This window comes from Enoplosus armatus, chromosome 19, assembly GCF_043641665.1.
Source record: "Enoplosus armatus isolate fEnoArm2 chromosome 19, fEnoArm2.hap1, whole genome shotgun sequence".
Classification (NCBI taxonomy): Eukaryota; Metazoa; Chordata; class Actinopteri; order Centrarchiformes; family Enoplosidae; genus Enoplosus; species Enoplosus armatus.
Genome location: NC_092198.1, coordinates 20,957,796 through 20,972,934, shown reverse-complemented (window position 1 = coordinate 20,972,934; position 15,139 = coordinate 20,957,796). Strand labels below are relative to the sequence as shown.

The 15,139-nt window shown below is 44.1% G+C and overlaps 1 protein-coding gene across 2 annotated transcripts; it reads right to left on the bottom strand.

The window, feature by feature from the left end:
- Positions 1-4,944: 4,944 nt before the first annotated feature.
- Positions 4,945-8,832, bottom strand: gja1b (gap junction protein alpha 1b). Of its 2 annotated transcripts, XM_070925338.1 has the most exons (2): positions 8,141-8,832; positions 4,945-5,558 (listed from the first exon to the last, which is right to left on the bottom strand). In XM_070925338.1, the coding sequence occupies exons 1-2, from the start codon at positions 8,830-8,832 to the stop codon at positions 5,510-5,512; spliced, it is 741 nt and encodes a 246-aa protein (XP_070781439.1). In that variant the 3' UTR covers positions 4,945-5,509. The 2 variants fall into 2 exon arrangements, with proteins under 2 accessions (XP_070781439.1, XP_070781438.1); XM_070925337.1 differs by lacking the exon at positions 4,945-5,558 and having other exon boundaries at positions 7,521-8,832.
- Between the last annotated feature and the right edge of the window lie 6,307 nt (positions 8,833-15,139).

The window sequence follows — 15,139 nt, the reverse complement described above, 5'->3', positions numbered from 1 at the left end:
TGTTATGAGCCCTTGAATTGTGTTGTAGAAATAAAGTTTATTGTTTTGTTTGTTTTTTATGTGGACTGAGATGCTGGAAGCGTCACCACTGATCAGCACACACTAGACTAAAGTTTGAGCTGTTGCCTGTCAACAATATGCACTGAATTACAAATTGAATTTCATTAGCTGAGGAGAGCTGGGGTGTTGATAAAGACATTTAATAGAGGAGATAATTTTCCAAAAATGACAGTCATGCTGTTTTACCTCCTTCTGCTTACTTTTCCTCAACGAGTTGTGAGCAGAGCAAAATAACACGCAGTTCATCGTAGGTGGGAAACTGCTCTGAAATGCCACCATGTAACAGTTTTCGCTCATGAGCAATGCTAACATGGCAAACGCTCCTTCACAGCTGCACACAAGGTGGCCATTGTATGGTCGCCGCGTATTCAAATGGTACATGCGGTGGCTATTGTGGCTATGCATTTGTCAGACATGCAGAAATGCAACCTTCCAGCGGTTGGAGGTGATAAGGAGCTCAGGCTGGCCGCCGTGCAAACAGTCCGAACAATCATTCTCCAAGCCACAACACACAGCGATATGTAGGCAGGAAAGAGTGTGAGGCAACGTTCACACACACACACACACACACAGACCCCATGTTTGACACAGGATTACACTCTTCAGCCTGCGTTTGACCCGATCATACCAGACTGCTGCCGCTGTTTCATACCTAGTCCAGACCTGGAGTGTGTCAACTGTAATGCAAAGAGCATTACAAACACAGTTCAACCAGAAAAGACTCAAGAATAAGGATTTGACAGGAATCTTCAACTCGAGGTCCACTTACTAGCTGTCCACTGTGCTATCAACCACATCTCCCCCTCTCTCGGTTTCTCTGAATGGCATTCTGGGAATTTTAAAGGAATAAACCACATAACATCTATCTCAGATGGATTACTGCCTTGTGTAAAAATCAAAGGTGTGTTTAATCGTTGTTTTAATGGGTAATTTAACATCTGGCCCGAGGGACAACAGTTGAAAATGAGCCTTTTGGTTAACACTGGCACATTTACAGTGATGCCGATGAATGAAAATACATAAATGAAATGAAATAAAACGGGGCCGTTCTTTTTGCTGCCAGCTGGTTCTGGTTTGAACATGACGTCACAACTCAAAGAGCTAGTCGAGGGCCATTTTTAGAGGGCACGCTCACAAACACACACACACACACACACACACACACACACTACCTATGCATTTTTGCCAAGTAAGCCATAGTTCCACCCAAGCTCTGTGGCGTGTGGTTATAAGTCAGTCAGTGACGTCTTTGGATGTCTGAGAGCGGCAAAACAGCTGCCACCCTCAATGTTCATTTACACGCTAAAAATAAGCCCAGCAACCATAACACGCACTTGGTCTTACCCAGTAAAATAACAATCCCTTTTGGAAATGTAAGACAGAAAATGGGAAATTATATTGTGGGCATGTTCTCTGTAGCAGCGAGCTAGGCTGCTTGCCTTAGTTGAAGAAAGTGAAGAAAGAGGTAAAAAGAAGGTAAAGGCTTTGAGAACGAGTTAATGTAAATCTTGAAAGTGCTGGTGATCACTGATGATGAGCCATTTTCAGATATGTTGGCAGAAGTAAATATTGGACCAATTCTTCACAAGCCACATATCTTCCGAACACTAAAATGCCATTTTTCAGACCTGACAAATCCGGAGAAAATTTACTTTGTTCGAGACCTGGCATCACAGATTTCACTTCTCGCTGCCGGTTAAAAATAAAAACTGAAATCAAACGTGTGTTTCTTTGCTTAATAACACTATTATCGTTACTATTATAAAGAAGAATATTATTAGACGGATGAAACGGCGGCGGGGAGGCGACCACGCCCACTTAGGAGACAGGAAGTATATACCATTTCAAACCATTGGCGCAGCTTGTAATGCGTCATCTTCTGTTACAGAGTATCTTTGGCGTCACCTGGCAGGGCGGCACTGGCGCAAAGTACTTCCTGTGACTGGTATTCCCATATGTTGACAGTGACACCTAGCCTTCACAATGGGAACTGCATTTTTAAACAGTCAACAAGCCAAATATAATAATAATATAATAATAAATATAAATTAAGGTGTCGGGCCGCACATGGCTTCTGCGCCATACTATGGACACCCCTATTGTACAGCATGTGAAATGTCTTAGTTTCTAGCATCTTAATGTAGTAAAACTATATGATATCATGCAATCACCCGCTGAAAGCTGGATATGAAACCCAGAGTTACAGCGTGGGCACCTTTGACCACTGAGCTACCAGGATTTTCATTTGCTTAATACAGGTAATAGTTTTAAAAGGGGGTTATCCGCTGTTTGCCTGGCAACCTCAAAGTGATGACAATTAAACAACAACAACATATGATATCTTAATTAGTGAGCTTTCGATGTGCACGTAGGCAGATTATTTTTTAACCTTTGTACAGAGCCAGGCTAGCAGTTTCCCCCTCTTTCGAGGCGTTATGCTAAGCTGAGCTAACTGGCTCCGACCTGTTTTTAAAAAGACGGTGATTGTCTGATTTTATGATTCCACTTCCCAGTTTTTAGTATTTTAAGTTTAGAATATTTCTTTGGTCAAAAGTTGGATGTCCGTCTTCATTCTGGTGAAAACACCACAGACAACAATGTAAATAAGTCAAGGACTGTAGCCAGTCTGATATGTTGTATTTTATAAATGTATTTGAATACTGTCAATAAACCAAACAACATGCCCTGTCTGCACTTCCCACGCATCAATTGAATAAAGGAATCATTTGACATCTCTAGCGCTGGTCTGTATACCGTCAGCTAACTGAAATTATAATGAATAAATCATTAATGAAAGTTTGACGCCCCCCCACCCCCTCCCACACACACTCCTCTCCCTCTCTAACTCTGAGCCACATGTGGTCTTCAAGCTGCAGCCCGGCTCTCGGCGCACATGTGGTTTGGTTTAGTGCTGTGGAAAGATTAAATAGGAAACTTGGAGAAGCGAAAAAGAGCCGCGTCCTTACATATTATGAAATTTAACTGCATCTCTCGGAAGCCTTTATCAAAGCTACAGTACACTACGGCACTGAATACCTCCTGAGCCCTATCACTCTCCTTTATCTGGATTATGACTTGGTTTATGTGGTGTTCAGCAGGCCCTGCCAGTATAAGCCGCCAAGGCCTTCTGAACAACTGAACAGTTTTAAGCACATGATGCAATCCTCCAGAAATGTTACAATAGTTAAGTCTGAAAAACTCTCATCGTAAAGTTAAAAGATCATGTATGAATGCCATGGTTATGTTTGGCAGTACAGGTAAAGCTGTGCAGGGTGATCCACGTATGTATCCGAGAGCACAGAGGAATATACATAAAGTCACATCTCACTCAACTGCGGGTGGCATGATAGCGCAGTGGTTAGCACGGGAGGTAGAGCAGGGTAGGGCGGGCTCGGGGTTTGAGCTCCAGTTCCTCCTGGTATGTCAAAGTGTCCCTGCGCAAGACACTGAACCCTAAGTTGCTCCTGATGGAGGCCAGCACCTTGCATGGCCGCTTGGTTGCCATCGGTGTGAGTGAGTGCGTGAATTACCCGTGAAGTATGAAAAGCACTATGTAAGTGGGACCATTTAACTGTATCTAATGTATTTTCCATATTTGAATAGCATACAGTGCACCACATTTGATTCATTATAACATTTGCGGCAAGTGAAGCTAGCATGGCGGAGGGAGAAGTCAGCACAACTTGTGGCAGTGAGAGTAAGCAATGTAATGCTGATGTCAGTGAAAACCTCATATATCCAACTTCAATCTTGTTTTCAGTTTGATGAAAATGTGTTATTAACACAAGCCAGCAGCTCTTGATATGGTTTTATTACTGGTTGGAGTGTTTTTCCAACCACGAGAAGCATGTAATTCTTCAGCAGTGTGTGGCAGGTAACCAGCACAGCAGTCAGCAGTGTGTGGCAGGTAACCAGTGTGTGGCAGGTAACCAGCACAGCAGGCAGCAGTGAGTGGCAGGTAACCAGCACAGCAGTCAGCAGTGGCGTGTGGCAGCTGGCTCGCCTAGAATGTGGTGCTCCCAGCCTAAAAACACCAGCCTGTGGAGACATCAGACTGGATTGGATATTGTTTAGATCAGTTGACCGTCAGTTTAAGTGTCCTGCCAGAACTAACATGCTTTATTCTCTTTAGTGGGTAGTATAGTAATATGCTAAAGCGCTGCTAAACTGAGCATGTAAAGTGGTAGGGGGTTTTCTGCGTCAATGAACCGTTATACTGTATTCTTTAACTGATCAGAAATCCCATGTCAGTATTTTATGGGAGGCGGGAACACAACATAAACTGGAAGAGACCATAATAATGCTGTCATAGATTTTTCATAATTCATGTGATGTCAAAAAAAAAAAGGTGAGGCCACAGTTCTGTCCATTTTTACTGCAGTGTTAATCAACACTTCTTCTTGGAGAAACCAAGAAGTCAAATTCTTCCCCCAGATGTTTTGCTGAAGGAATAAAAGCATCTCTGTTAGCGTTATCTGACGCTCTAGTTAGCCCGCTAAAGCTAAACCCACCCGACGGACAGTATAAGAGGCAACTGCCAGAGTTTCGGATTGACAGCTGGGGTGTGTTGCAAACACTATAGCAGAGTGACATGACCACTGCCTGTCCGAACCATTACAGTCCACTACAAACAGGAAAGCAGTGCTTGCAATAGGCGAGACACAACACCTGTAACTGTAAATGCATCTTTGATGACATTCAAACAGCTGTAACCTGAATGACTAGGAGACATAAATATTGAAAAAAAAATGCAACAGAGTGACAAATGACGTGAAAGTGTTCCTGAAACTAATACACATTTTTTTTGTCAAAATTCAAACCGATCGGTGGTGCATTCAAACCACAGCGATGACGAAGAGAATGGCCTGCAATGAAACCAATCAATCAGTGGTTAAAACAGAAAAATATTTATTGGTTAAAATAGCTTTTCACAGACACAATTAATGAGTTTGTTTTTTTTTGTTGTTTTTTTTTGTCTTGCTATCATGCATGTACACTGTACAACAGTGGATCCCCATGGATTAGCATTGTCCGAATAACTGCAACAAATGACTATTGCTCCTGTTCTGTCAATGGAAGACATCTTCTCACAGAACTAGTCGATGAAACCAGTGGCCAGATGTCTGATATTATGCACTGAAGTGATTTCTGTGTTATAAAATAAATTAGTAACATGTATATCAGAAAACTCTCACCAAGATCTCAGTGCAAACGCCATTGTAGCTGAAAGATCCATGTAACATGTAAGTACCGACAAAATGATGCACGAATGACAAATTAAAAGAAAAAAAAATTACAATAAAAAGAAAGTAAGCCCAAATTGAGATTTATTTTGGTAGTTGTGGAGCTACATTGGCATACGTTTTAATATAACTGACTAAATATTAGTCCAGATCTATAAGCAGTCTTCTAAAAACTCACATTTTTATTGTGACACAGTTAGCTTGATTTACAGTACTAAATATCTATTTCTCAAGCAGCAACGATTACATAAGAGTCTGAAAAACAAAACAATACCTACAGAACAGGAAAAAAAAAAGAAAAAAAAAAGCATTCACTCAAATATGTAAAACACAGATAATCATTCTACTGTCTTTCTCTACTGCCAACAAAAGGATGAAAAACAAGAACACCTGTCGAATCAGTGACAAGACGCCTTTTCTTTATGGAACCCACATAAACGAAGCCTGAACCCTCAGCCCTGCCACTCTCACATACACCCAACCCCCCCCCCCCCCCCGCACCAAAAAAAAGAAGACAAATAAAAGCTCAAAATGAAAACATAACACCACATAAATTCAAAGTTTATCAGGAAACAACAGTCCACGCTGACCGACAAAGTTACTGAAAGAAAAAGTGTTTTGCTGTCAATAAATATACTGTTTGTGGGGAGTTTATGTCAGATGTTTTCCGCGAGTAAGAGATACTGGATAGTAGTCAATTTGTCCTCTTAGTGGTAGGTGTCCTACAGATGCCAAGCAATAAATATTCACTACAACTGGTATTAAGCGTTCTCCCCAAAACCCTTGCTGCAGGATGCAGGTCCCACGCGAAGGATGCGCAGAGTGGTCGACACCTTACATGCTCTTGCTTTTCTTTGTCTACGAGACGGCGCCGTCACAGCGACTCCTGTCTCCGTTGTCACTGAGTGTGAATGAGCTGAACTGAACTGAGAACTGGTGAGAACAGAAGAAGGTGTATTAATGATGTTGATTCGCGCATAAATCAAGCTTTTGTTACGAAACCAAGCTATCCTCCGACGCAAGCGTGTGCCCGTGTGTGTGTGTGTGTGTGTATTACTGATGTTGTGGGGACGCACACCAGCCACATTGTGTTGACTCGACAAAACACAAGTCCTCATGTACGTAAATCCTTACATTTTAGGGTAAGTCTCCAGGAAATGAACGTAAGTCAATGCAATATCCTCTGAAGTGATGGGAACACGACTGTGCGTGTGTGTGTGTGTGTCTCAGTGAGGCTTTACTACCACCTGGGTTTTCTTTCCCTATTTCATCATTACTGTTGGTCTTCTAGACACGCTTTATATTAAAGCCAGGGACGGGGGACCGACTGTCCTCTCTCAGGAGCTACGGTGGCAGCAGTCTGCAGTTATACCTTATTAGGGACGAGGACAGGGAGTGACCTCAACACCGGACAGTTTACTTCCTCTCTCCTACCAAAACTTTTTTTTTTTTTGTTAACCATAAAGGAGATATTTTCCTAACCTTAACTAAACAGATTTAGTTCCCTTACGTTACACTTTCATACGAGTCTATTTTGGAAGGGTCACACGGGTAGAAAACTGTTCGTGGCTGCAGGTGTTAAGAATTATCGTCTGCCATCTGAACGGACATTCTGGATGTGTGTTCAAATTCAGCTTTCAAATGATGTGGTTTAGATCACTTGGCTAAATGAAGGGATTTGGGACATGTGGACATTTGTTTCTTGCCCCCTTACCAGACCTGTTTCTCAGTTTATTTGGACAGGGACTGTGCTCATTGAATTAACAGAAGAAAAGCACTTTATATGAACCAGAGTTAGAGAGAAGGCACTTTTTTTTGTTTTTTTTTCACCTGGTCGAAAAAAAAAGAAAAAAAGACACGACCAGGAAGGCATCCTGTTGTAAAGCTGTCGCCAAGCCTTCAGATCGCCAACAGGAGGAGGGAAACGAGACGAGAACCGAATGGTCCTTTAATGTAACCTTGGCAAGTTAAAACCAAAACCAGTCATTTTGACCAGCGTGGACCTCTGCTCTTGAACTGACCGCTGACTGGTTTTAAGGAGCGCCTCTGTTGGGACTCTCGCAGCATTCCTGTGGCTGTTCTGTTCTCCTAAAGCCGGGTTAGCGCCGCTAAAAAGTTACGGTGAAAGTCATTGAAAACACATTTGAAACTTGTACCTTTTGACAGTGTTACATAACAAGTTTAAATGTCTCTTTGATTGACTAAGAGTCTCTATGCTGAAGACAGTGATTGAGGTTAGCCCCGCCTCTCGCGTGAACCTATGCGGTCGAGTGTTTCCTGCCTGATTCTCTGGCTGCAGCCACATATCACCGTCAGCCAGGCATAGGTGGGGGGGGGGGGGGGGGGGGGGGGACCCTGGGGCTTACACATCCAGGTCGTCAGGCCTGGCCCGGCTGCTCATCCGGCTGCTGGCCCGGCTACAGGGCCTGGCGTCCATCAGCGCCAGCGGCTGCAGCTCATGCCCTGCCGATGAGGACAGTTTCTTATGCTCGTGGGTGTCGTCGGGGAAGTCAAAGGCCTGCGCGTGGGAGTTTGAAATAGTGCTTCCTCCACCGTTCTGGCCGAGCCGGTTCTGCTCTGTGGAGTAGTTGGCCCAGTTCTGCTCATTGGCCTGCTTATTATAATTACGGCACGAGCCGGTTCCCCGCTCCCCTGTGGCCAGCTTGTAGCCCGGTGGGGACATGGGTGAGAGCGGGGCAGTCGGGGAGGAACAACCGTTATAGTAGGCGTACTTGGTGGTGGACAGGTCTTTAGGGGTGGGGCTCAAGGTGCCGCCGCTGGGGTAGAGTGTGGGCGGCTGTTTGCTCTTCACGCGATCCTTGATCCTCTTAAAAAACACATAGAAAAGCTCAATGACGTTGAGCAGCAGGGACACCAGCGAGACCACCAGCATGAAGATGATGAAGACGGTCTTCTCTGTGGGACGGGACAGGAAACAGTCCACCCTGTGAGGGCATGGGGACCTTTCACAGGTGTAGACTGCGGCCAGGCTGAAGCCATATATGTACCACTGGATAACCAGGAAGCCCACCTCAAACATGGACTTGAAGAAAATGCTGACAATGTAGGTTCTGAGCAGGGCCCCCTTCATCTTCACTTTGCCGTGCTCCTCGATGCCATACTTTAGCTTTTTCATCTCAATTTTCTTCAGCGGGATGTCAACATCGCCTCCGTCGTTTTGCACGGCTTTCAGCTCCTCCTCCTTCCTGTTGAATTTCTGCTCCTTCCGGTTCAGATAGAAGACGTGAGCCAGGTACAGGAGCGTGGGCGTTGACACGAAGATGATCTGGAGGACCCAGAAGCGAACATGGGAGATGGGGAAGGACTTGTCATAGCAGACGTTCTCGCAACCAGGCTGCTGCGTGTTACATTTAAAGGCAGACTGCTCGTCTCCCCAGGCGGATTCCACTGCAGTACCTAGGACCAGGATCCTGAAGATGAAGAGGACCGACAGCCAGACCTTCCCCCCGGCAGTAGAGTAGGCCTGGACCTTGTCCAACAGACGACCCAGAGCACTCCAGTCGCCCATTCTTGGGGAGCGTTAGCTGGTGAAAAAGAGGACATTGTTGAGACTTGTTTTCAGGCTTACACAGATACAGTGTTCACACATGGAGTTCCGATTTCTAGGGAGGATCAACATCCTCGGCGTTCGGCATTTTGGCAGCATAATGCGATTAAGCAGCAGCATTATTGTTGAAGGAGACAAAAGTAGGTGTTTCCTGGCGCAAAAAAAAAAACACAAGTTAATCCAATTACTGAGCGCAGGACAGAAAACATGGAAAAGTCTGGTCGGTTTACGCAACACTGGCCTTTAAAACCCCCCAGGCAAGGACGGTGAAAGTATGAAACACAATGTGACTCATTAAGTGAATGGAACCTTTAAGGGTTCTTCAGAAGTAAAACATTAAAAAATGATGGGGCGCGTTTGAGAAAACCAACCCCGGCGATCGAAGCATGTAACCGGCGTGACTTCTCTCGGTCATCAACCTGCTCAGTGCTGCTGGGAAACCCCCCCCCCAAAAAATGACACCCATATTTCAGTCACATGAGAGGATTCCACCGGTACTGTTTCTGCTGCTCTTAAACCTCGTCCTCGGGGCTTCATGCCACGCCGAGTGACAATACCTGCACTTTCAAAAGTGTGTGTGTGTGTGTGTGTGCGCACACTCACTGTTCTTACTGAGCAGTAACAAAATGATCTGCCTCAAATACCAAGAGTTTTTTTTTTTTTTTTTTTCCTTCCCCGGTCCCGCAACTCCTCTATAGCTGCTCCTGTCTGTGAAGGAGAGAGCAAAGCCCCCCCCCCCCCCCCTTAACGAGAGCTGATCTCTGCTGGGTAGTGAACGCAACAGGGCTTCAGAGAAAGGCAGAAAGGCTACTGAGCGCCGCTGCTGCCAAGCTGTTCGGGGGGGTGCACTATGCTGCCTGACTGTGTGCCTGATAAGTGTGTGTGGTAGGAAGCCCGGTGCTCATGGAGACGCCCTGCGGATGCACACAACGTTTCTTCTGGGAACATCAGCCCACTGCAGAAGCATGGCATCAGCGGATTTCCTGTTGACAGTTTACGTGACACGGTGCAGTCCAGAGCTCCCAAGGGCCGGCCTTCCAAAACCAAACTTTCACAGTTCCAAGCTGGTGCTCGTCTGGGCTCATCCCCTGAAACTGCCAACCCCCCCCAGCCCTTAATCAAAATGAACCCCATGACTGGTCTGCTATAGGACGCAGTGTCGAAGAGTCTCGAAGCTGCTCTGGCTAGGTGGTCATTAATGTGAATTAACAGAACACACACTGCGCAACGGATCGTAAGTTAAATACATTTGTAATAATCAGCACAAATACCAAAGAAAGGGGGGGGTGGGGGTATTTAAGTGGTCGCCAGTGGGTCCTCAGCAGAACTGGCAGTTTTTACAATAATTTAATGATAACCCACAAAATGTAAAACGGTTTTAATCAGTTTTAATCTTCCCAGCTCAACCGTTCCACGGTAATTCTATAATCTTGTCAGGAATCTGATGGAGGTTCCAAAGTGGGTCTCGCCCCCTGCCCGCCCCAACCCTAGTCGGAAATGAAAACGGCAAAGAAGTGCTGTTAAAGGTCGGAGCGGATCTGACGAGGTAAAGATAGAGACATGTTACTACAGAGAGCATGGGTTTGGAGGTGGGGGGGGGGGGTTCCTTGGCCTTCATAAGGACGTTAATGTGGTTTTAAGTAGGAAGCTCCAGTCAGATCCAACATGATGCCCCAACAGTTGCTCTCACTTATCTCACACCTGGAAAACACAGGAGTCACCTTCAGAGTGTCGATCTTCAGCCCGTCAGAGTTAAGACTGGGGGAGTCTGGGGGGGGAAGAAGTTGTTCTCACTATTGTTATCAGACAGGAGAACATCCCGCCACTTTTCTACATGACCGAGTTTGTCTGGCGAAAGACACAAAATGACCACGACAGACAAGAACAATGGGGGCTCCAACACAATGCCTCCTCCTCCTGAGCAGAGCCCTTGCAACCGCACTGAGGAGGAAAACTCTCCGGTGCTTTTCTCTATGAGAAAAGTCACAGGACGTGAATGAAAAGCATCCCATTTTTTTTTGTTTGTTCGTTTGTTTGTTTGTTTGTTTGTTTTTTGTTGAGCAAAAGTGGTCTCTGAGCTGTGAGAGAAGCAGGGACCTTTTTGAACCTTGGTTAAGTTCAAGTCCAGTGGGGCCCACCACTGCGAGCGCCACCAGCAACAGGAAGCTTCAGGATGGGGATTTAAAAAAAAATTTAATTAAATTTTAAAAACGGTATAAACGTGATGCGTTCAGGATCATAAATGAATGGAGAAAAAAAAACTCTCTTCATGACATATTGCTCCCTGGAGATGTGCTCTTTCTGACGGCTTCATTCAAAAGGAAACGCGAGCGAAGCGGACAAAAACGGTGCGGGGAGCGTTTAACGCCACTGCGGTGCGGTGCGGTGCGGTGCGGTGTCTAAACGGGGAGCGACGTTACCGTTACTGGCAAAGTTTCTTCTTAAACTTTATCAAAAGGCAAAGAGTCTCTAACTTACCTGGAGGTTAGAGAGAAGGAAGAAGGGAGGGGGGGGGGGGCCCAAATGGGACTTTCTGTTGTTGTTGTTGTTGTTGTTGTTGTAGTTGTTGTCTCCGCCACTTGATAGAAGCCACTCTCTGGAGAAGTTGAAATCCAAGTTTGGGACCAGGACCGGGGGGGAAGACTGAGCCGAAACTTGTCAAACTTCCCTTATAAGAGTCAGAGGCGGTGGTCACCTGATCTCTACGTCAGGAGCGAAGCCCCAGTCTGCTGGTGCTGTTGCTGCTGGGAGGAGGACAAAGAGACCGGGACTTCATACGGGACGAGGGAACAGAACGAGAGATCACAAAGACACGGAGTGCGGGGACAGGCCCGCAGACTGTCAACCCCCCCCCCCCACACACACACACACCAAAACGCTCAATAGGAGTCTAAAAACTTCACTTTTACTTCACTTTCCTGCTTAGGCTCGACCTCTAACGCACCATGCAACCGGACAATAGTTCAACCAGCTGAACCCGCCCGTCACAGTAATAACTGTGATGATAACTGACGACAACCACATTCAGCCGACGACACAGTGAAACGTTAAAACGCAGGAGTGTCTTTGATTGACGTTAATCACATTGCCTTTGATTGGACTCATTCAAACCAGTTACTGAGTCTGAAAAAGACTTTTCCAGACGAAAGTGTTATATATTATATTATAATGAGTGCTGCTATATAATAACAGTATATATATATATATTCATAACATAATATATATATATATAATGGCTAAAATGGTCTCGTCTCTACTTCAGTGTTATTTTATTATTCTGTAATATTTTAGAAAGCTTATTGTGATTATTTCTTTCTCCTGATGCTCCTCTGCTTCGGCTCATGAGAAGAAGTCTGGTGTGGTTATGGAGTCTATAATGATTGTAAAAAAAAAAAAATAATAATAATAGTAATAAAAGGTATTATTAGTAGTGGAGTTGAAATACTCTGAATGCTGTTGACAGTCAACCGTTCTTGAGCCTTTTGTAACTTTCCATGAAAGCGCTTGGGTGCACTGAGCAGCGCGCGGCACCACCTAGTGGCGGGAACGATGCAGTGCAGGCGCACGTATTGGAACGTGGTGTGACATAGACTGCGCATGTTTCAGGGTTCAACGGGGTGGGGGTGGGGAGGGGTCACTGGTTTGACAAGCCTCACACACACACACACACACACACTGTTAGGAAGCCGTTGCTTGAGGCAGATCGGACAGTAAGAGTTCAGGTCATGTTCACGTGGCAGTATGTGATAATGAACGTACCATACTTTGGTTAGAGTGTAATTGCTGCATGAGGTGCAGTTTGATAATCGCTTGGAAATTGAAAAAAAAAAAAGATCAGCGCTCACTGTAGTTGTTCCTCCCGCCACAAAAAGACCCCACAAGCGATGCCTGTGCCCAAGTTCCTCGAAGGGCCACCGAGAACCTGGGGGGGCTCCTCCAAGAACTCCAGACGTTCCTCTATGCTCGTAGAGGTGCCTGCGAGAACCTTTGGGATTCGTCAGTATGACAAACTGGTTCATCAAAGAACCCACTTGAATTAAGGTTCCTAGAAGGTCTTTAGGCTAATTTATTTGGATATGCTATACTGCGAGGAACGTCTTGAATTCATGTCACTGAAATAAACCTTTGCTCTGCAAAGGCTCTCTTCTTATTATTCTTCTAATAATAATAATAATAATAATAATAGTAGTAGTAGTAGTCTAATATTATTCATAATAAATTATCCATATCATTATAAAGAGTACAGTCTAGGCCTGCTCTATTTGTACAAGTGTCATGAGATGACTTTTTGGCACTATATGAATAAAATTGAATTGAATTGAATTATAATAGCCAACCAACCTGCACATTGCACTGATTACAATGAATGCAAATAGGCACATTCTATTCCTCAATGCCTCTACTTTGAGAAACCGGCGCATACAAGTTCCAATATATTTTGAATAGTTTGTAGGGGCCCAAAAATCAGGGGACGCCCTATTTATTGCAGATCTAATATTGCTAAGCCTATGGTCGTCATTTTTCGAGAAAGAGAAGCTTGTGCGGGCTACAAACGTCCATACCCATTCGATTAATGAGTATAGACATCGGTCGATAGCGGGCGCCACTGAAGTTTGCGAATTCGAGACAGGTCGTAGATCACAGGTGAGGTCACGACAGGAGTCAGTCTGCGCGGGTAAGCAAAATGGAGCACGGCCGGGCACTGGAGCAGCTAAAACAAGTTCCTCGCATTTCCAGCTTTTGGAAAACATTCATAGGAACAATGACAATAACAACATCGAGGTGGGACAAAATAAAGTGGGCATCACCCGAAGTAGCGATGCTTTTAGGATGACACCCCACCTTTGTGCTTCCAGTGTGAGTGAGAAACGATTACAGAGACCAAATCAATGCATCTTTCTCAAATACTACTTTATTTTTTGTTATGGGCACTCAGCAAAGTGTTTTCACCGTGTCTCATTAAACAAGGAACTTTTTGGTGGTTCAGTTTGAAAGTGGCGGAGGAACCGCTCGAGGTGCTTTGAGGAAGCCCTCAAGAAAAGGTATTTGGAAGAACCCGTTCTGAGGGTTACTTGAGGAACCTTTAGAAGTTCTGCTGTAGTAATGAAAATATTGATAATAATAATAATAATAATAATAATAATAATAATAATAATAATAATAAATGATGATGATGAAACAGCAGTTATCTTAAAGCAAGGTTTATTTACATACATCAGACTTTTGAAAAGTTCAACCATAATGATCTTGAGGGTTGAGAATTTATAATTTGGACAAAAAAAAAAAGAAAACTCGATAAATGCAAAATGTTACACAGGAATAAATACAATACAATTAAATTATGTCAATAAATCCATTTGCCCAACAATTAAATACACAGGGCTGGACTTATACACACCGGATCTGTGACAACAGCAAAAGCCAGCTGTATTTTCGGTTTATTATACTCACACGTTTAGTATCGTATTTCTATTACGTGTACTACGTACACTGTAGATGCAGTCACTATTCTACCTCAGTACAGCCTGCAGAGTGGTATGAGACTCTCGACTTTTTTTTTTTTTTTTTAATCAAGATCTTTTTTTTGTTTTTACAGTGCAAACACACAGAAACAAAAACTATGACACCATACAGCAATGAGAAGTAATACACATAGCACGTATACATTTAACATATGAATAAGACAAGTTAAAAAATATGTACACAAAGAAAAAGAAAGAAAAAGAAAAAAGAGGGAGAAAAAACAGGCACAACACTAACAATAACAGTTACTAAAATAATCCCATTCACTGCCAGTGGCCCTACCACACCAAAAGACTTGAATACGTGAATAGTGTAAGCTGCAGATAAGCTGTACTTTATGACAGTAAATCATTTTACAGAGTCTGGAATGTATTTAAGAAAGGTCCCCAGGCTTCATGAAATTTCCTGCTTGAGTATTTAAGTGAATATCTGATTTTCTCAAGTTTTAAGCAGGACATTATATCTGTTAACCGCTGCATGTGAGTGGACGGGGCAGCGTCCCTCCACCTAAGCAAAATTGCTCGACGAGCCAGAAGGAAAGCAAAGGATAAGGATCGCTGCTTTTCCCGCTGTAAGATAGACTCTCTCGACTTTTACGCATATAAAAGTACGCATTGTAATGTATATACCTTTTTGAACGTCTTCATTTCGTTTTATAGCACAGACTGCCTCAATTACTCCAGTCCATCATTGGAACTGTACAGCCTCCACTTTTATTATCTTAAATTTATGTATACTTCGTGTA